Source organism: Hyperoodon ampullatus (genome assembly GCF_949752795.1).
Source record: "Hyperoodon ampullatus genome assembly, chromosome: 3".
Lineage (NCBI taxonomy): Eukaryota > Metazoa > Chordata > Mammalia > Artiodactyla > Ziphiidae > Hyperoodon > Hyperoodon ampullatus.
This window is the reverse complement of record NC_136916.1, coordinates 88215412-88238680: the sequence shown is the minus strand read 5'-3', so window position 1 is coordinate 88238680 and position 23269 is coordinate 88215412. Positions and strand designations below refer to the sequence as shown.

Genomic DNA, 23269 nt, shown 5'->3' with positions numbered 1-23269 from the left:
TTAGAAAACCTCTCCCCTATGTTGAGTTATACTGAAATTCATTTGTTTTCTTCTAGTGCCTGATCCATTTGGAGTTTATTCTTGTGTAAGAGAGAGTCCTAATTTTATCTTTCCCAAAAGTTTAAGCAGTTGTACTACCACTGTTTATTAAAAAGTTAATCTTTGTGTCGTGATTTGAGATGCCACTTTCCTCATATACTAAGTTTCTGTATGTACTTGTATCTATTTCTGAACCTTTTATTCTACTGAAGTCTGCTTGTCTATATATGTGCTGGTACCTCACTGTTGTCATTACAGAGGCTTTATAGTATGTTTTAATGTTTGGTAGGGTTACTCCGTCCTCACAGTTGTTCTTTTTTAATGTTTTCCCCACTATTCCTGCATATTTGTTTTCCACATGATTTTTTGTATCAACTTGTCTACCTCTATAAGAAAACCTTGTTGGTATTTTTTTTGGGGGGTTGCATTAAATTTATAAATTAACTTGGGATTAACTATCCTTATGATGTTGGGTCATCTTATCCAAGAACAAGGGATGTCTTTCCATTTCTTTGAGTCTATTCTATGTCTTTCAAGAGTGTTTAAAGCTTTACTTAAATAAATTTTGCACATTTCTTGTTAAATTTATTCCTAAATATTTAGTCTTTTCTTGTTGCTATGAACAAAGTTTGCTCTACCATTATAGCCCTAATTGGTCTTGTTTTTGCACATGAATGGTATTCGTGTTTGAGTATTCATTTTATATCCTGCTATATTAGTGAATTCTTTATTATTTAAGTTGGTTTTATTTATTTATTTTAAATAACGTGAAAATCAATTCCCAGCAGTATCATGGATGAGCTATCTTTTATTTTTATTTTTTAAAAAATTTATTTATGTATTTATTTGATTTTTGGCCGTGTTGGGTCTTTGTTGCTGCTCACGGCTTTCTCTAGTTGTGGTGAGCGGGGGCTACCCTACGTTGCGGTGCGTGGGCTGCTTATCGTGGTGGCTTCTCTTGTTGCAGAGCACGGGCTCTAGGCACGCGGGCTTCAGTAGTTGTGGCACGCGGGCTCAGTAGTTGTAGCTCACAGTCTCTAAAACGCAGGCTCAGTAGTTGTGGCACACCAGCTTAGTTGCTCCATGGCATGTGGGATCTTCCTGGACCAGGGATTGAACCCATGTCCCCTGCATTGGCAGGCGGATTCTTAACTACTGTGCCACCAGGGAAGTCCCTAAGTTGGCTTTATAATTGATTCTCTGGGACTCTCTTGGCATCCTACTATATTATCTCCAAGTAGAGATAGTTTTACTTCTTTTTTGATTCTTGATTTCTCTTGTCTAATTGCATTGGCTGATACCTCCAGTATTGTGTGGATTAGATGTGGAGATGATAGAACTTTTTGTCTTGTTTTTGATCTTAGTGGAAATGTCTCTAGAATTTCCTCATTAATTAGCTTTGGATTTAAGACTGAGATATATGTAATCATGTTAAGATAAACACCTTTGGGAATAAATTTTATTGGGAGCTTTTTAACACCTATGGAAGTAGTCCTATAATTTTTTTCTCCTTAGATTTATTATGATATATTATTTTAATGGATCATCTTAATATTTTCAACTTTTCATTCCTGGAGTTAATGCCACTTGATATGAATTATTTTCTTAATATGGTGCTGCCTTATGTTTACTAATATTTTATTAAGTACTTTTGTATTAATATTCAAGAGTGACATTAGTCTGTAGTTGTATTTTCTTGGACTATCTTTATCTGGTTTAGGTATCAGTGTTACACTTGCTTCATAACAAGAATTAGACCACTTTATTTTATTATTTAATTTAATTAATTAATTAATTTATTTATTTATTTATTTATTTTTTGGCGGTATGCGGGCCTCTCACTGTTGTGGCCTCTCCCGTTGCAGAGCACAGGCTCTGGACGCGCACGCCCAGCAGCATGGCTCACGGGCCCAGCCGCTCCGTGGCATGTGGGATCTTCCCGGACCGGGGCACGAACCCATGTCCCCTGCATCGGCAGGTGGACTCTCAACCACTGCGCCACCAGGGAAGCCCTTCTTTATTTTTCAGTGCTCTGGAACAACTCATGGAGTATATGGGCTATCTGATGTTCATGCTTGGGTAGAACTCTCTTGTAAAACATCTGAGCTTAATGCATATGTGTGAGGTGGTTCTTTGATGACTTTATTTCTTCTTTGGAAATGGATCTGTTTTTATAAATTGTATTTCCTTAGGAAATTATCCATTTCTTTAGGATTTCTGTTGTGGCCATACCACAGAAACAAGATGGATTCCCCCCCCAAAATTTGGTTTGGATGTTGAGACTGATAATACCACATGAACAAGAGGGTATGAAAAGTTTATTACTCACATAATGAGGCTTTCTGGGGAGGGCAGAGCAGGCCACCCAAGCTGGCCAAAAATGGCTTGAGAGAGCAAGGAAAGGAGACTAGCTTGAGGTTTTTGTAGTGGTTAGGAGATGGAACTGGTGTGCTGTGGTTTGGTTGGTGACAAAAGAGAGAGCACCTGGGCTTTTTTATCCACTTGCTTGATATGAGGCAGAAGGGGAAAGAGGAAGAGTTGAAGCTCAAGAGCTGTAAGTAAACATCAAAAAATGGAGTCAGTTTCTTTATTACAGTTTAAATTTATTTGGATAGAGGTCTACAAAATAGTCTCTTATGATTTTTAAAATTTCTTTTGTTTAATGTTATCTCATCCTTGTTATTTCTTATTTTGTTTATTTATGCTTTATCAGCCCCCATTTTCCTAATTCATTAGCTAGTGCCTTGTCTATTTTGTTAATTTTTCCCCTAAAAACCCAGGGTTTAATTTGTTAACCAGGTCTACTGTTTTTCTACTCCCCATATCATTACTTTCTACTTTTGTCTTTTTGAGTCTTTCCTTACACTTTCTTTTATTGATGTGACTGATATATATGATTTCAACTTAGTCATTCTATTTTATAATTATGTGTTATAATGTAGTTTCTGTGTTTATTTACTGGTTTATCTATCTGTTTTTGAAATTTCTTTGGTAGTTAGGAAGATTGATATTTTTGTTCTGTTGGTTACTTTTGTATTTATATATCTTTTTAATGCCCTGAAAAAGCAGGGGACTTTTCTTACTTAACCTTTTACTATCTGCTTTGTCAGTTTATTTTTCTCATATAAAAACATGAACCTTTTGAATAATTCTATCTAGAATCTGATGGACAAATAACCTAAGTTGTTTCAACCCTCTCAATAAAATGGAAGATACAAGGCAGAGAGCAACAAGATTTATCAATATCATCATAAAAATCACCCTAGTGCTCTAATAGCACTTCCAGTCCTGATGTAAACTAAACATTTAATTACCTACCATCTTTCATTGCTTCTAGTGGATTCTTATTCATATGCTGCAGAGTAGAAACAGTACTGAACCAAGGAATCAGAAGCTTATAATAACTGCCATTTACTGAACAAGTACTTCATGCCAGCCCTAGGCTAGACACTCTTCCTACAATACCTTATTTAATCTTCCAAATAACTCAATTCATATTTCCACCCCGTATAAAGGTGAATGAGGTTAAGGAATTTCATCACATGGTCGAGAACGGGTTTGAGCCCAGGTCTACCTGACTACACAGGTCACAGTCTCCCTGGGGCACTTTTTTTCTAGGAGTTTAATAATACTTTTTCATATGCCTGTGTCATAACTAAAAAATTTGTCGCTTTGTCATTCTTAATGGTATCTTTTAAGTTTTTGATTGCCTATGTAGCAATCAATGAGTTTATTTTCATCTTTTCTTCTTTTACACCTCTCATTTTTATTTTATTTTATTTATTTTTTATTTTTTATTTTTTATTTTTTTTTGCGGTAGGCGGACCTCTCACTGTTGTGGCCTCTCCCCTTGCGGGGCACAGGCTCAGTGGCCATGGCTCACGGGCCCAGCCGCTCCACGGCATGTGGGATCTTCCCAGACCGGGGCACGAACCCGTGTCCCCTGCATCGGCAGGCGGACTCTCAACCACTGCGCCACCAGGGAAGCCCTCATTTTTAAATGGATGTACTTTTTCTTTCTAGTGGTGGTTTTAGATTAATCTTAGTTTGCTCTTTTCACTCAGTTTCTTTTTCCAGTGGCTCGCAGTGTTTTGCCTCTTTCTTTCATTTGAAGTTTATGCATTCTCTTCTACTTATAACAAAGGTACAGTTGTCTAGTTATAATAAAGAAATAAAAATATTGCTTATTCTTTCTTGTTCTAAATTGTTTTGGAGGATATATGGGGAAAATCAGATTTAGGCATCTATCATTATCCACATCTACTTGGGAGTCCAGTAAATCTATCTTGAATGATGTGCTAGAGATATCCATTATTATCTCCCTCTCCACATCTTCTGTTGTCATCCACAACCTCTGCTGAAGGAGTGGACCCAGGTGATCATATGTGTAACTAAAGCAAGTGACCTTGTTTATATCAAATAGCTTTTCCTTTTTGGCCAAAAGTAATTGGACCAGTATGGATACAGGACCTATATGCTGCCAACCAGATTATCTTTTTGAGAATTTGAATTAGGGACACAGAGACTTAATCAGAAATTATAGGACATTGAAGCTGTTGAATCTTCTAGACTTGAGGCCACAGTGTCATGAAAACTGAAGGGATGGAAGAGCAAAAACTCAGAGGCTCACAGAGGCAACTGGAATGTGAAGAGCATTGAGCAGAGGGAAATGGTGATGGTGTTTTTGGAGGGATGAAAGAATGAGACAAGAAAGAGAGAGCCAAACACACAATTTAAATAGAGTTTTTGGGGGCAGAGCATGACCGCTGCACTGGTGTGTCAAGCGGGAGAGGCAGCCACTGAGGAAAAAAGAAAAGAATGATTCATCTGACCTAGAGCATGGACATGCCTACAATCCAATTTTGAGCATGCAGAAATGGACAACAGTCTGAAATAGTGAAGCAATGAGAAGGAAGAAATCTGGATCCTTGAATGACCATCTGGAGTGGAGCTACCCTGCCAATTAAGACTCTTCATGTTTGTATGACAAATACAAGATGTTAGCATCTGGCTGGATGTAGAATGCTGATGAAGAAAATTCCACTATAACATCAGCTCTGGCTTCCTGGAGAGCTCAAGGTAACAGAGTAGAAGGATGTGAGCTCACCCCTTTTTACAAGAACACCAAAATCACAACTAACTGCTGAACAACCACTGAAAAAAAAATAGTGGAACCTACCAAAAAAGATACCCTACATCCAAAGACGAAGAAGAAGCCATAACGAGTTGATAGAAGGGGCACAAGTGCAATAAAATCTAATCCCATACCTGCTGGGTGGGTGACCCACAAACTGGGAAATAATTATACCACAGAAATTCTCCCACAGGAGTGAAAGTTCTGAGCCCCACATCAGGCTTCCCAGTGTGGGGTTCCGGCAATGGGAGAAGAAGCCCCCAGAGAATCTGGCTTTGAAGGCCAGAAGGGTTTGATCACAGGAACTCCACAGGACTGAGGGAAACAGAAACTTCACTCTAGGAGAGCACACACAAGGTCTTGTGTGCACCAGGACCCAGGGGAACAAAGCAGTGACCCCATAAGAGACTGGGCCAGACCTACCTGCTAGTGTTGGAGGGTCTCCTGCAGAGTCAGGGGGGTGGCTGAAGCTCACGGTGGGGACAAGGACACTGGCAACAGCAATTCTGGGGAGTACTCACTGGCGTGAGCCCTCCCGGAAACCACCATTAGCCCCACCCAAAAGTCTGTAGACTCCAGTGCGGGGACACCTCAGGTGAGACGACAAACAGGGCGGGAACACAGCCCCACGCATCACAGTCCTAGGAGGTCATCCTGAATAACTTCCAAGAATATTCAATGTATCTTTCTATCATTATAATAAATTTCCTTTTTTCTTAAATTTTTTTGGTGTGATTTTATGTTTCTTGTAACTAATCTTTAAGATCAATCATTTAATTAGTGAATGTCTTGAATATAGTAGGTCTAATAAATATTTACTGTCTTGGTGTTATTACTCAGATACAATATATTGTGGGACTACAAACAGTGGGGGGTATTCATAGAAGTGACCTGAGATGACTTAACAGCGTAAAATTATTAAATATAAGCATTTTTGACGTGGAAGGGACCTATGAGGAATATCTTGTTCAAATGCTCTACTTTTGCAGAAGAGGGTCCAAGGGAAAATGATTTGCCAAACTTTGGCATTGAATTAGAACCCCCATTGGAATTAGAACTGTAGTCTCCTGATATCCAGTCTAGTTTTCATTTGACTGTACTGGGTTGAATAGCATCCCTCCTAATTCATGTCCACCTGGAACCTCACAATGTAATATTATTTGAACTAGCATCTTTACATATGTAATCAAGTTAAGATGAAGTCATACTGAATCAAGGTGGGCCCTAATCCAATAAGCCTGATGTCCTTACAAGAAGGAAAAACAGAGTCACAGATAGAGGCACACAGAGAGAATTCCATGTGATGACATAGGCAGAGATTGGAGTGATACAGCAGCAAGCCAAAGAATGCCAAGGATTGATGGTCACCATCAGAAACTAAAAAGAGGCAAGGAAGGATTTTCCCCTTTAGGTTTCAGAGGTGCATGGTCCTGCCAACACTCTGATTTTGCCTCTGCAACTCAGAGACAATAAATTTCTGTTGTTTTAAGTTACCCAGTTTGTGATACTTTATTATGGCAGCTCTAGGAAACTGATACACTACTCCATGCTATTATTTTTTAGTAGAAAGAGATTCTTCTCTGAATATCATTGAGAAATTATCCAGAAAGTTAATTCTGTTGAAGCAAAGAATGCTTTTTCTGTTGTGTACATCAGTATTAAATTTTTTACTCTTCTGCGTGCTTAGCTATACTCCTGTGTCACTTAACGGGTTACAGTATTGTTCCATCCTGGGATTTTCAAGGAAGTATGTCAGTAAAAGAGTTTGCTTTTATCATTTTTAAAGATAATGGTGGTAGGTATATGAAATGTGTGTGTGTGTGTGTGTGTGTGTGTGTGTGTGTGTATCTTATGAGTTTTTCTATTATCTGGATATTCTGAAATATTCTACTCTTGTTTTCAGATTGCTGAAGCTAAAAGAGATGTTTAATTCTAAATTTGGATCCGTTCCCAAGTTTTATGTTCGAGCACCAGGAAGAGTCAATATCATAGGTATTTCAAAAGTTCCTTCTCTTAATTTTTTCTTCCTTTGGTAAGATCCAAATTTTTGTCAATACATCGGGAGGACTGAAAAAACAGAATGTTTCACATACATCTACTATAGCAAGATAAGTTTTGCATAAGGAACACTATATTTTCATCTTTCCCAATCCATGTTATTAATATTAATTTTGTCCATTCATTTTTAAAATTTAGAAATTTGTTGAGACCCAGTTATTTGCATTATTTTCATGAGAGATGGACAGATTTTTCTGTGCTGCAGGTTAAGTTTTTAGACTGCAGTGAGTAATTTTGATGGTTTTACATTTACTCATTGGATTAGAAGAATACAGGAAAACCGAATAATTCCTTGCTTTTAAACGTGTGGTGACCTGAAGAATGAATACGTTTTATCAAGAGAAAATGGGATGGGGAGCTGAGAAAAATCCAAATCAAAGGAGGATTAAAAAGAAAACTTTCTGTACTGGAAAGTGTAAACATATAAAAAAGTAGTTGGAATAATATAATGAACTCCTATGTACCTAAAATGTAGCTTCAATTATTATCAACTCAGGCAGTCTTATTTTGAAGTAAATAATGGAGGATTTTAAAAATATGAGATGTTTGAGCATGGTTAAATGAGGTGGGGAGGGGGAATTGAGTAAAATCAGTGGAGAGAGACAGGTCAAAGATACCTGAAAAGGGAGGAACTGATGATGGAGCAGGATTCCCAAGAAGGCAAGAAGGGCTGGTGTCTATGGCAAGGGAAGAGGGCCACTTTGACTCTCTTTTTTTTTTTTTTTTCTTGCGGTACGCGGGCCTCTCACTGCTGTGGCCTCTCCTGTTGTGGAGCACAGGCTCCGGACGCGCAGGCCCAGCGGCCATGGCCCACAGGCCCAACTGCTCCGCGGCATGTGGGATCCTCCTGGACCGGGGCATGAACCCGCGTCCCCCACATTGGCAGGCAGACTCTCAACCACTGTGCCACCAGGGAAGCCCTTTGACTCTTTTTTAACAGAAGGCAGGGAAGAAAAGGATGCAGGTTGATGCAGGTAGATGTATAATTTTGGTATAGAAGGTTGAGGGAGTTCTTTTGGGGGAGAGTTGGAGGTGTTGGAAGTTTAAGGAGATGGCAGAAAGTTTGAAACAGCTTTGTCAAGGATGGGAGAAGGAGAGGACTGGGGAAAAAAAGTTTGCTGGGTAACACTGAGATCTGGTTAGAGCAGGAGACCATAGAATTGTAGCAGTACCAATCTGCAAAGTTGTTCATTTTACCCCCTCAGCTAGTCTAAGTTGCCTGTGTGTGATCTAGGTTTGGGGTTTTGTTTTGGATGGAGGTTACAAGAGAATGACATCAAGAATTCACCGATATTGTCAGAAGGTTAGGTGAAGTAATGAACCCTGGAATCTATGCTAGGTAGAAAAAGAAAGAGGTAGGAGGCAACCTATAGGGTAGAAAGGGCAAAGAACTGACTCTGAGGAACAGGCGATAGGATAAACAGAGTAAGAGAAATGGCAGGATGGGAAGTTTTAGTAAAGAATTTGATATTTGAAACAAAAATTTCACAGGTAGAAAAGTTCCAGGTGATAGGAAGGTCTGTGGTCATTACTGGATTTGTCAAGTCCACGGAAGTAGATAGCTGAAGCAGAGAGGAGGTCAAGTTTTCCAGAGGTGAAGGGATTAGGAAGCAGGGGCCTTGGGCTGGGTTGTTTACTTGGATGTTATCCAGGCATTGCAGGACTGGGATAGAGAGGGTGGAATGAGATGCAAAGGTCTTCAGTGAGGAGCAGATGTCTGAGAGTCAGAAATGAAAATGATGAAGACAAGAGAATGTGGTATGAGCCTCCGAGGAAGAGGACAGGAAGAAATCCTGGAAACAACAGAGTGGGAGGAGGTCATCAGGAACTCCTTGCTATTGTGAGAGGACTGCAAAGAAGCAATATCCTCAGAGGAGAGAGAGCCAAGTTTCACTTAGTTTTGGGAGTAAGCATTCCAAACTAAGGTATTTCCTGAATAAGTAATTCTTATTCTAGTAAATGTATTGACTATTTTCTGATTTAAAAAAAGGGGGGATTATGTTCCAAGGTAGTTAATTAGTTAGTGCTTGGGATGAAACGAATTTCAATCTTTATTAAAAGCATTATTATATTTTCTGTTAAAATATCCAAAATGTAATCATGGTTGTTGTCCTTACTTGCCAGGAGTTCATGCTCCCTCCCTGCCCCTCACCCAGGATGTTTCCATCAGTTTTCGCAGAGGGAGTAATCTTTATTCTCAGAAGGCTGTCATTCACACTGTAGCCTTCCCAACAGAATCTGGTGGCTCCCTAGAGTTCTGCTTACTTATTTATTTATTTTAATTAAAAAAATTTTTTAACATCTTTATTGGAGTATAATTACTTTACAGTTGTGTGTTAGTTTCTGCTTTATAACAAAGTGAATCAGCTATACATATACATATATCACCATATCTTCTCCCTCTTGTGTCTCCTTCCCACCCTCCCTATCCCATCCTTCTAGGTGGACACAAAGCACTGAGCTGATTTCCCCGTGCTATGCAGCTGCTTCCCACTAGCTATCTATTTTACATTTGGTAGTGTATATATGTCCATACCACTCTCTCACTTCGTCCTAGCTTACCCTTCCCCCTCCCTGTGTCCTCAAGTCCATTCACTACGTCTGCGTCTTTATTCCTGTCCTGTCCCTAGGTTCTTCAGAACCTTTTTTTTTTTTTTAGATTCCATATATATGTGTTAGCATGTGGTATTTGTTTTTCTCTTTCTGACTTACTTCACTCTGTATGATGGACTCTAGGTCCATCCACCTCACTACAAAAAATTCAATTTCGTTTCTTTTTATGGCTGAGTAATATTCCATTGTATATATGTGCCACATCTTCTTTATCCATTCATCTGTCGATAGACAGTTAGGTTACTTCCATGTCCTGGCTACTGTAAATAGAGCTGCAATGAACATTGTGATACATGACTCTTTTTGCATTATGGTTTTCTCAGGGTATATGCCCAGTAGTGGTATTGCTGGGTCGTATGGTAGTTCTATTTTTAGTTTTTTGAGAAACCTCCATACTGTTCTCCATAGTGGCTGTATCAATTTACATTCCCACCAACAGTGCAAGAGGGTTCCCTTTTCTCCGTACCCTCTCCAGCATTTACTGTTTGTAGATTTTTTGATGATGGCCATTCTGACTGGTGTGAGGTGATACCTCATTGTAGTTTTGATTTGCATTTCTCTAATGATTAGTGATGTTGAGCATCCTTTCATGTGTTTGTTGGTAATCTGTATATCTTCTTTGGAGAAATGTCTGTTTAGGTCTTCTACCCATTTTTGGATTGGGTTGTTTGTTTTTTTGATATTGAGCTGCATGAGCTGCTTGTATATTTTGGAGATTAATCTTTTGTCAGTTGCTTCTTTTGCAAATATTTTCTCCCATTCTGAGGGTTGTCTTTTCATCTTGCTTATGGTTTCCTTTGCTGTGCAAAAGTTTTAAGTTTCATTAGGTCCCATTTGTTTATTTTTGTTTTTGTTTCCATTTCTCTAGGACATGGGTCAAAAAGGATATTGCTGTGATTTATGTCATAGAGTGTTCTGCCTATGTTTTCCTCTAAGAGTTTAATAGTGTCTGGCCTTACATTTAGGTCTTTAATCCATTTTGAGTTTATTCTTGTGTATGGTGTTAGGGAGTATTCTAATTTCATTCTTTTACATGAAGCTGTCCAGTTTTCCCAGCACCACTTATTGAAGAGGGTGTCTTTTCTCCCTTGTATATTCCTGCCTCCTTTATCAAAGATAAAGTGACCATATGTGCGTGGGTTTATCTCTGGGCTTTCTATCCTGTTCCATTGACCTATATTTCTGTTTTTGTTGCGGTACCATTCTGTGTTGATTACTGTAGCTTTGTAGTATAGTCTGAAGTCGGGGAGCCTGATTCCTCCAGCTCCGTTTTTCTTTCTCAAGATTGCTTTGGCTATTCAGGGTCTTTTATGTTTCCATACAAATTGAAATTTATTGTTCTGGGTTTGTGAAAATTGCCCTTGGTAGTTTGATAGGGATTGTACTGAATCTGTAGATTGCTTTGGGTAGTATAGTCATTTTCACAATGTTGATTCTTCCAATGCAGGAACGTGGTATATCTCTCCATCCGTTTGTATCATCTTTAATTTCTTAAATCAGTGTCATAGTTTTCTGTATACAGGTCTTTTGTCTCCTTAGGTAGGTTTATTCCTAGGTGTTTTATTCTTTTTGTTGCAATGGTAAATGGGAGTGTTTCCTTAATTTCTCTTTCAGATTTTTCATCATTAGTGTATAGGAATGCAAGAGATTTCTGTGCATTAATTTTGTATCCTGCTACTTTACCAAATTCATTGATTGGCTCTAGTAGTTTTCTGGTAGCATCTTTAGGATGCTCTATGTATAGTACATGTCATCTGCAAACAGTGACAGTTTTACTTCTTCTTTTCCAGTTTGGATTCCTTTTATTTCTTTTTCTTCTCTGATTGTTGTGGCTAGAACTTCCAAAACTATGTTGAATAATAGTGGTGAGAGTGGGCAACCTTGTCTTGTTCCTGATCTTAGTGGAAATGGTTTCAGTTTTTCACCATTGGGAGCAATGTTGGCTGTGGGTTTGTCATATATGGCCTTTATTATGTTGAGGTAAGTTCCCTCTGTGCCTGCTTTCTGGAGGGTTTTTATTATAAATGGGTGTTGAATTTTGTCGAAAGCTTTTTCTGCATCTGTTGAGATGATCATATGTTTTTTGTCCTTCAGTTTGTTAATATGGTGTATCACATTGATTGATTTGCATATATTGAAGAATCCTTGCTCCTGGGATAAACCCCATTTGATCATGGAGTATGATCCTTTTAATGTGCTGTTGGATTGTGTTTGCTAGTATTTTGTTGAGGATTTTTGCATTTATGTTCATCAGTGATATTGGCCTATAGTTTTCTTTTTTTGTGACATCTTTGTCTGATTTTGTATCAGGGTGATGGTGGCCTCGTAGAGTTAGTTTGGGAGTGTTCCTCTCTTTGCTATATTTTGGGAAAGTTTGGGAAGGATAGGTGTTAGCTCTTCTCTGAATGTTTGACAGAATTCATCTGGGAAGCCATCTGGTCCTGGGCTTTTGTTTGTTGGAAGATTTTTAATCAGTTTCAATTTCAGTGCTTGTGATTGGTCTGTTTATATTTTCTATTTCCTCCTGGTTCAGTCTCAGAAGGTTGTGCTTTTCTAAGAATTTGTTCATTTCTTCCAGGTTGTCCATTTTATTGGCATAGAGTTGCTTGTAGTGTAATCCCTCATGATTCTTTATATTTCTGCAGTGTCCATTGTTACTTCTCCTTTTTCATTTCTGATTCTATTGATTTGAGTCTTCTCCCTTTTTTTTCTTGATGAGTCTGGCTAATGGTTTATCAATTTTGTTTATCTTCTCAAAGAACCAGCTTTTAGTTTTATTGATCTTTGCTGTTGTTTCCTTCATTTCTTTTTTGTTTATTTCTGATCTGATCTTTATGATTTCTTTCCTTCTGCTAACTTTGGGTTTTTTTTGTTCCGTTTCTAATTGCTTTAGGTGTAAGGTTAGGTTGTTTATTTGAGGTGTTTCTTGTTTCTTGAAGTAGGATTGTATTGCTATAAACTTCCCTCTTAGAACCACTTTTGCTGCCTCCCATAGGTTTTGGGTCGTCATGTTTTCATTGTCATTTGTTTCTAGGTGTTTCTAGATTTCCTCTTTGATTTCAGTTCTGCTAATTTAAATATGTGTTTTCTACTTGTGAACCACTGTTTTATTTTATTGTCTTTTTTAGGGAAGTTCGGGAGAGAGACAACTTTGAAAACCACTTCTCCATCTGTCATTGTCAATCCATTAAAAAAAAAATCCCTAATTTCTTATTTTAAAGGACACATCAGCGTAGAAACAAAAGACTTGCCACTTGTAATAATATGTAGAATAATATTAATTTAAAAATTTAATTAGGCAGTTGAATTGTCTTTTATTCATTTTATGTTTCTTAGTTCCTCAATGTCTGCCATAGAGCAATCACATATACAAACCTGTCCTGGCGAAATATAAGTGAGCTTGCTTAACCCGTCTTTCTTGAATTGTTGTTTTGTTTTTAAATCTGATGAATAACAACCTTCAGTTTAAATGGTAATTTGGAGAAAACATTGTGGTATAATAGGCAAAAAAAATTCCTGCTGGTGATTCATAGAGGAATTAGAATGAAAAGGAGAATAGTTTGTTTTCTATATTTGCTTAGTATATATAAAATAGTGCAGGTTAAGTTATTTTCTAGCTTTTTCTTTATCCTAGCTATGTCTAGCATATTTAACACAGCTAATCAGTGCCGAGCTAATTTGTTAGGCATTTGGTTAGGCCACAAAGATAAATAAAGACTTCACCTTTACTGAGTTCATTGACTAGTAAGGAAAAGAGTGGGACTCACATAATGTTATCATAAGTGAGAGGGTGCTAATGGCTTCCATTGTTCATATTTTAAAAGTTAATACAAATAAGCAGCAGAGAAAGGAGACAATGCATTTCTTGATGCTCCACATAACTAGTCACTAAACATAAATATTCAAAGATGATTATTATGAATTAGAAAGTGGAAAAAATTTGTGAATATTTAAAGAAGTTGAAAAATTAACAGAAGCTAATAACTAATATATAATACTTATTCTAGCAAAAGTTCCTGGCTCAGATGTTAGTGAGAGAAAGCAAATTGTATCACTTTCTGCCCTTAGTATTTTTATTTTCTGTTAAATCCTGCCTTGTGGTCAAGTTTTTCTTGTATGTCAACTTACTTGAGATTCATATGCTAGCAATGATAAAAAATGCTTTTTCTGTATTCTAGGAGAGCATATAGATTACTGTGGATATTCTGTTCTTCCTATGGCTGTAGAACAAGATATGTTAATAGCTGTGGAACCTGTGAAAACACACGTTCTCCAGCTGGCCAATACCGATCCCTTGTACCCGTGAGTATTTAGAATTGCTACTGTGTGTAATGGGGTGTGTGCGTGTGTGTGTGAGTCTATATGTGTTTGTATTTGTACCCTAATGAATTCTTTAGGAGATAACAAATTTATAATAAATCACTTAATTTATTGATAATTTGTATCTGACTTCGAAAAGAATCTAAGTTTCCCTATTTAATATTTGTTCATTTTTGTTCATTTACTCATTTATTTAAGAAACATTTACTGAAGACTTACTCTGTGTCTGACATTGTTTAAGGTACTGGGTCAAAAAAAAGATGAAAATAACTCTGTCTTTGCCCAGAAGGTATTTATCATCTATTGAGGTTAACTATCTCTAGCAAAGTCAGGGCTGGGGCCTTTCTTATATTACTAGGGCTCCCTCTAATTCTCTCATCATAGCATCTTAACATGCTGTATTGTCACTATCTGCTTACTTGCCTGTATCCCCCAATAGATTGTAAGCTCTGTGACTTCAGGTACTGTTGCCTCTCCAATGCTCTACTCTCAGTGTCAAACATAGTGTCTGGAACATAATAGATGTATGTTTCTAGTACATATGCTTTATCAAGTTAAGGACATACTTTTTTGTTGTTGTTTTTTAATTCTTGGTTTGTTAAGATTAAGAAAAAATCATTAATGGGTATTGGGTTTTATTAAATGTCTAGTCAGCATTGAAGATCAGTTTAAAAAAATATTACGAATTACACCAATGGATTTGCTTTTTTAAAAATTTTTTATTTATTTTTTTATACAGCAGGTTCTTAATAGTTATCCGTTTTATACATATTAATGTATACATGTCAATCCCAATCTCCCAATTCATCCCCCCCCCGGGCCCCCCCTTCACTTTCCCCAACCAATGGATTTTCTAATGTTGAACTGTCTTTGCATTCCTGGGATAAGGCCTACTCGCTTATAATATATTATGATGGATTTGATTTGTTAATTGTAAAAAAAGATCTTGGCATATAATTGGTACATTATATTTTTGGCTTATTGTTCATTGGACAGATTCATTCAGCAAGTATTTTATGTGTGTCTATACCAAGTTGTGCAAGGTAATAGAAATTCCTGACTTTTATATGAAACTTATTGTAAAAGATCTTTTTTTCTATTTTGCATGATTGAGAATATATCTTATGTACATTTCAGACCCTTTAAAGAAAACCTTACATTATCTCAAATATAACTTTGTGTCATTGTAAACCTTTAAAACTGGGTACCATGATTTGTCATATTGATTTACTCAGATTCACTTAACATGCCCACCATGGTGAATGTGGGAATTCCATTGTTTTTCACAAAAGCAGAGCCTGCAACAGACTTGGAAGGAGGTGTTTGGGAAATGATCCCAGGAGCAGTATTAAAAGAGGATGGAGACTGAGTTAGGGAAGCAGAGGTGAATTATCAAGGCAGGTAGCTCCTGCTGTAGGTAAGGGGCTTCATTCCACCAGGACCCCTAGGAAGAAAGCAGCGTGCCTCCCAGAATTGTCCACATGTTGTCTAGCATGCATTGCATAATTTCGTTATTCATCATTGATGGACATTTAGATCATTTCCAGCTTTTGGCTATTATGAATAATTCTGCTGTGAATATTTGTATGCAAATCTATGTATGGACACATGTTTCGTTTGGTAAATACCCAGGAGTGGACTGTCGGGTTATCTTTTTAAGAATTTGCCTGTTTTCCAAAGTGGTTGTATAATTTTACATTCCTACCACCAGTGTATGAGAGTTCCAGTTGCTTCACATCTTTGCTAACATGTCTTTTTAAATTATATCCACTCTCATAAATGTGTATTAGCATCACGTTGTGGTTTTTAAGCTATGTTTCTAATGCTGAAGGAGCTGGCACTTTTTAGCTTTTGCTTTGATGTTTCTCATCTAGCTTCCTACATTTGTGCAAATTCCCTCCTCTACTTTTCCTAGTATACCACCACCCCTGTCCCCCAACTCGTTCCTGGTTTTCTTTTCTTTGTGGTGACTTCCAGGATCTGCTTAGCTAGGAACAGAACTCATTTAGTTTTGCTAACATAATCTTCTCTACTTTCCAAATTCTGTGACTTCTTGTTGACTCTAGGCAGTAAATTTTAACTCCTGTGGGTGATACTAAAGTGCTTGTGAGCTGGAGTCAGACTGTGTGTGTCCCTGGAGAGTCACTAAACCTTTCTGAGCCTCCAGGAGAGCCTCCCCTTTCCACCCTAGTGTGCTGACTATAGAAATTGCTGTATGGTCAGGCCATTCTAGATGGCTGTTCTCTTGCTCTCTGTACATCCACTGCTCCACCAGTCCCTGCTTCACCTGTACCCTAATTATAGAGCTTAATCAGTTACTACCTGTGTGCTTGCCCCCTACCCCAGCTGCTGGTGTCCTTGGTAACTGATGAGCCAGCCTGACCTCAATTCTACCTATAAATGGTAGCCTCCTTCTCCCCAAGTAGTGAAGATTGCTGTCATGTCTTGCCTTCTGTCTGCCGTACACAGTGGGGTGTTGCTCCAGGATGTTTTGCTGCAGACCTGTAAGATGCCCTATCCAATAAACCATTGATGTCTCTGTCACTGTCTCCAGGCTATTTCTTCGGTCTCAAGGCTGGGCAGCTACAAGGTTTGCAGGCCTGCGGGGTGCAGCCCAAAAGATACCCTCTTGGCCTTGCATCCCACCTCATATTACACACCATCACATGACAGTGGTATGTGATCATGATTTGTGTTCATGCTGTCTCAGCTAGATTACATATGCTTAAAAGATAAGCCCTTTGCCTTTTACCTTTATATTCCTGTGAATGCCTTGCACACTTAAGTGGTCATTCAGTATTTTTCTTAGGACGTGATATGTCCATGTTATTAAGATAACGCATGGAAGGCACCTACCACAGTGACTGTCACATAGTAGGTATTTAGTAAACTATATGAAGAGCACTCAGTCAATATGGGGAATGTTACTTATTTCCTCACATTTAAATTGATTCCCCCCCATTTCACATATTTTGTCCTTTGGCTGATTTAGAAGCCTACTATCTTTCATTTTGAAATAACTTTTGACTTTCAAGGAAGTCACAGAAATAGTATAAAGAATTCCCACATGTCAACTGATGTGTCCTCAGGGCATCATATCAAGGAGGCACATGATTGATGTTCCTTTAACTGTTGTTAATTTTAATCATTTGGTTGAGTTGTCTGCCAGATTACCATAAAGTCACTATTTTTTTCCCTTTGCCGTTAGTATCTGGTGGGGACATACTTCAAATTTATATAAATATCTTGTTTCTCATCAAATTTTTACTCAGTAATTTTAGCATCCTTTGATGATTCTTTCCTGAAACAATTATGGAGTTTGCCAAATAGTGATTTTTCAATTTCTGTCATTTCTTCTATTAGTTGACATTTTGCTCTGAGGAATAGCTTTCCCTTCTTCTTCATTTAGCTATTTATTCATTTGTTATTTTATATCAGTGTAGATTCATGGAATCTTATTTTATTCAATGAGTTATGATCCATTAGAATCATTATTTGTTTTGTTTGTTCCTTCTTAAACTGTGCAGATGTAAAATCTGATGGGTGGTAGAAAGTGTGGGGAAAGGAGGCTTTGAGTACTTCTGTTCTAGTAAGAGGTGTGCCAAACAGCAGGCCCAAAGGATAAGCATTTATGTGGTTTACAGCAACTTAATAAGGACCATCATGAGATAAAAAGTGGTGTAGATTATGCTAAAATATATTGGGTCCTCTCCCTTTCAGGAAATAAAAAGGATCAGTTGAAAGTAGTTTAGTTATTAAGGTCACTACAACTTCTCTTAATTTTTAGCAGCTGGAGATGTTTGTTGTTTTTGTAGACTGTGAAGTACGAATATGGGAAGTAAATGGAAAATGAAATTTCAGTGTTATTGTCTTGGCACAAGATGGCAGCAGTCAGCCATCGATTCTGTAGTGCAAAACCTCTAGAATTAACGGTGTCTTTTGCTTTTGCAGGGACTTCAGTGCTAGTGCTAATAACATCCAGATTGACAAAACCAAGCCTCTGTGGCACAACTATTTCTTATGTGGATTTAAAGGAATTCAGGTAAATCAGTTTATCAGGCACCTACTAGCAGTTGAGGTTATGATGTGTATCATATCAAGACATTTTATTTACTCTATCATTTTTGTCTCCTTTCAATGCTAACTGATGTTTCTGTTCTATTTTGCTAAATAATGTATTTCAGGGAATTGGATAGATGTGACTGTTTCTGGGTGGTGTTCATAAGGGGCTGTAATGACTGTTCATAAGGCAGGTGCAGGTGCATCTGACAGATACCTTTATAGTTTTCAAATCTTGGTTCAAATTTTCTTTCGAAAGATACATTCTAGTAATATTATTTACATTTTGTTCTAGGGATGTATAGGTGTATACTGTAATAGGATTTAGAGCTGGACAGCCCTGAGTTTGAATCTGGGCTCTACCCTGCTGTGTTGATTTAACTTCTTAAGCCTCAGATTTGTTATCTGTGAAATGATGTTATTATTATCCCAACAAAGAATTGTTGCAAGGATTACACAGTGCTTGACATATAGTAGGCACTAAATAAATGGAAACTTAGTGTTGTTATTACTATTACAGATGGGGTTAAAAAAATGTAGTGGAATTTATTAGAATAAGTATTTTCCTAGAAACACTGAATAATTACTTTGAATGTCTCTAATGTCATGTACAAGAACAAGAAAATGAAAAATTTCCACTTTCTCTCCTAATTAACAAAGTATGAAGGACAAAAAGAAAATTGATTTGCTAAGTCAATTTGATTTGTTTGTTAAAATTCATGTTTTACAGAGCTTGTGTTCCTTACTGCCTGGTGGTCCTATTGGAAACTTTGTTATGAGTAGCCTAGAACTCAGTGGCATATCCATTACAGATATGCATCACATTTATTTCTGATGTATAGTCCTGTACTCTAATTATCGTTGTTCTGGTCTTAGACTTCCTTCCTTCCTTCCTTCCTTCCTTCCTTTCTTCCTTCCTTCCTACCCACCCCCCCTTCCTTCCTTTCTTTCTCCCAGACACATGGTAACAACTTACAGGAAAAGTTATTGGCAGGTTTTAAATCTTCAAATCATTTGGCTTGTCACATGCATTAGTGGGAATTACAGTATTTGGAAGCATTTGCTTGGCAAATGCAATTTCATATTCCTTATAGCAACATGCCTTTTGTAGTATATGGATAAAGTGACCTAAAGAACAAATGTTGCTTTGTGTTGTATTTGAGAATTTCAGGTCTTACAGCTTTCCTTTTCGATTTGACAACTTATGTGCAAAAGCAGGTCTGTTTAATAAATGTTTGGCAGAGAAGTAATTTAAATGTTAGCCTATTCAGAAACCTTCAAATTCAAATACTAGAAAGTTCCAGAGGATAATCTGTTTATATTAAATTGAACATGTTATCCTTTTGGGATAGCACTATTACTGACTTTGGCAAAACCCATTTGCATTTTGAATCTGTTGTACATTTTAATTTAAACATTGCGTGATAAGTTTGTAAGTATGATTCACATTCAAGACACCCTGTGGATCAGTTCACGGTTAAATATATAGCATTCTCCAAGGATTTTTTTTAAACAAGCTGTCGGATGTTCTGTACGAAAGGGCATTGGCAGCAGCAGTATTTTAGTTTATAATTTGTTTGTATTTCTGGAAAGGAAATTTTTAGGTGGTTTGAAATCAAGAAGAGAAGTACATCCAACTGAATCTCTTCTTTTGTGGTGGATGAGTTTTGCCAGCTTAGGGGAAAAAAGACAAAAAAATAAAAAGGAAAAAACCAGTCTTTTATTTGCAGAGTTTTGTTGTTACTTTGGCTATTCTAACTAGTTTATTGAAGTTTCTCTGAAGAATAATATGTATGATGAAATGCATAATTATGTAATATAATATTTTTACTTTGGTCTTGAGCCGTTTGAGTAATTTGTAAACATGATGGTACTTTTTCTTGAGGAGGAGATGACCTTGAATTTATTTTAATTTTTAAATTTTTTGAATTTATTTTTAATCCTAAACTACAAAGGATATGATATGATATCATCCTAAGTGTCCTCATCTAAGTATCTAGAGCTTTCCATCTTGAGATCAGAGTCTGATTATTTCTTTGGACTTCCCTATTTGTAGAAATAGAATTTCCCTGCTTTGTTTAGAGTCTGCATTCTCATTTGTGGCTGAATTCTAATTTGGCTGTCTTGAAAGCTACCATATGGCTAATTTGTATCTATAAACCCTAGTAAATATCTGGATTTCCTCATATAGCTGACTTACATTAAATCACAATGACAGTATGCTGGCCCGGGTTTCTGACCACAGTGAGAAGTTCTCAACCAGAAATCAGAGACCTGGATCCTACTTCCAGCTCCCTATATGTGATCTTGAGAAAGTCTCTAAATCTGCTGGTGCCTAGGTTTTTCCATAAGTAAAACAGAACTGAGAAAGTTTGGAAGGTCCTCTGAAGAAAAGTATTCCATAAAATACTCCATAGAAACAAACCACGGCTTAGTGTTAGACTTTTACAATGACAGAGTGTTGGGATGTGCTACACAGAGATTTAACCTGCCTCACTAATAATTATGTATTTCTTGTCTTGCTACTTGAATTATAATTGTTTAATATTTTTCCATATTTGTTCAAATCAATTAATATTCATGAAAAAGATCATTCAAAGCAATTTTAGGAAATGGATCAGTAGCTTTTTGTTCAACAAAGTAAAAACTAATCTTCAGATTATAGTGCCCTGTGGCCAAGAGCCATTAAATAAAATGTCATGTATGGACTCAGCTAGATTGCATTGCGCAAGTTGTTTCTATAAGTAGCATAATAAGTCCATTGATAGACTTTTGCTCTCTGAGGAATGAAAGAACTTTCTGCTACTCCTTGAATCCAACCAAAGTTACTAGTGCTATTTTTCCTTCTATTCTTAGGAACACTTTGGTCTTAGTGACTTGACTGGAATGAATTGCTTGGTAGATGGAAACATCCCACCGAGTTCTGGCCTCTCCAGCTCCAGTGCTTTGGTCTGTTGCGCTGGCTTGGTGACACTCACAGTGCTGGGCATGAACCTATCCAAGGTAACCAATTTGAATGAGTTAGCCTGACAGAACCCTTTCTTTCTAAAGTATTAGCATCCAAATCTCAAAATTAGAACACCTTTCTTTAATTGAAAAACTTTGTCTTACCTGAAAGGACTGCACACATGGGCGTACATTGTAACTTAAGTTCTGCTTGTGATAAACCACAAGGTGGTTGATACCTTCCAAAGAGTAAGCAAATATGTGAAGAGCTGTATCAAAATGCTCTTAGATTAACTAGGGAGATTGAATGCATGGTTATCTTTTTAGATCACCTCATTAACAAATTAGCTTTAGAGAAAGAAATTCTAGGCTTCATAATTGGGCCTACTTATTTTCACCCAGAACCTTCAGGTAAATACTTGACAAGCAGTGGGTAAAAAGGGTAAAGACCAGGAAATAAAGGAACTGAACAGCATATCTGTTTATGCCAGCAGCTTAGTCACTGAAACAAACTTTTAAAAAAAATGTTGCATTGCAAAGAGGAAATACTTATTTAAAGAAGACAGAAATCGTACAATAGGTCAGAAAGCCTCAACTTTACAAGTTCACATAAATCTCTGACTTTGCAGTTCAGAGCAGGTGTGCTCAGCTTTAATTAATGTTTTGGAGTTCTGGTTCAAATAAAATATTATCATAGGTTCTTTTTTATCTCATGTACATACACTACCAAGTTTACAGATGGTTTAGGAATATAGATTGGGCATCAGGCAGATCAAGAGAAAGTCAGCCACATGCTTTAGTCTTCAGACTGCTTAAACTTTCACTTTGAAAATTTGTATGTAAGAGAAAAGAGAAAAATGAAGGAGAAAGCAAAGGCTCAGATAGAATTCTCTTTAGCTGTCATGTGTAACTATACCAGAATTAGTCCTTTGTAAGCAATGGCTCATTTGGAGGTAGGGTACCTTATTTGTTGTTATTTGTTTTTTGAGAGGAGAGAAAGTAAGGGAAAATAAGTCCTTATGTAAAATCTGCTTCCACTGGCACTGTGTTTAATCTGATGGTTTATTTGTTTATTCATTTGTTCATCATTCAGCCATTACTTATCTAGTGACTATGTTGTGCCAGCTAATGTTCAAGGCATTGGTGATATAATAGGTATAGTTTTAACCCTCATAGTACTTATGATCTAAAGAGGGGAATAGAGACAAGTCAATAGGCAACTGTAAGAGAGTGTTATAAGTGGATAAGTCGTGTGCTGTGGGAGCAGATCTAATCCACATTTAGAGAACATAGGACATCTAAGCTGAGACAGGGATTAATAGATGTTAGTCAAGAAATACTGATAGCATGATAACACTGATAACATTGGATAGGCATGTTTCAGGCGGAGGAAATATCATGTGAAAATATCTAGAGTAAGAGTGATCATGGCTTGTTGGAGGAAATATAAGAGGCTTAATTTAGCTGAAGCTAAATTTGAATGACAGGGTAGGAGACCAGATGCTGGGCCTTGTAAACCAGTGTTGAGGAATTTGGGCTTTATCTGGATAGCAGTTTGTAATACCATTGTAGCTTTCAGGAAGAGGATAACACAATCATATCTATATTTTAAAAAGACCACCCTGGCTCTATTATAAAATTTAGATTTGAGGGTAACTGTATTAGCAGTAGAGAGATGCCACTTCTAGGGAAGTGGCAGTGATAATGGGGAGAGAATTAGATGATAGATTTAAGGTACATCTCAGACAGAATCAATAGGACTCGATTGTTGATTGGATGTGGGACAGCAAAGAGTCAAGGATTATACCCAGGTCTCTGGCTTGGTGTGATTCACTGGGATAAGGAATATAGATGAAAAAATAGGTTTGAGGGGAAGGCAAAATGTTGAGTATGAGGAATTTGTGAGCATACTGATGGAGTTATACTATTTAGTTACAATATCTCTGAAAGCCAGGAGTAATATTTGGACTTGAGATGGTCCATTTGAGAGTCATTAGTATATAATTGATTTTTGAAGCCATAGGAGTGGAGGAGAACATCCAGTGGAAGAATGTAGGCACAAAGATAAGGAAGAATAAGACAAGTTCCACAAGCATGAAC

General features: G+C 37.3%; 1 protein-coding gene across 4 annotated transcripts in view; it reads left to right on the top strand.

Annotated features, from left to right (window-relative positions):
• Window positions 1–23269, top strand: part of GALK2 (galactokinase 2) — a gene marked incomplete at its 3' end in the record, with an annotated part of 140185 nt that overhangs the window by 18321 nt on the left and 98595 nt on the right. For 3 of the 4 annotated variants that reach the window (XM_079700108.1, XM_079700106.1, XM_079700107.1), the window contains exons 2-5: window positions 7077–7165; window positions 14023–14146; window positions 18116–18206; window positions 21080–21226. In XM_079700108.1, coding sequence (XP_079556234.1) covers window positions 7077–7165; window positions 14023–14146; window positions 18116–18206; window positions 21080–21226 — 451 coding nt within the window. Of the gene's footprint in view, window positions 1–2071; window positions 2107–7076; window positions 7166–14022; window positions 14147–18115; window positions 18207–21079; window positions 21227–23269 lie in introns of those variants that run through there. The other variant, XM_079700109.1, reaches the window with a different exon arrangement.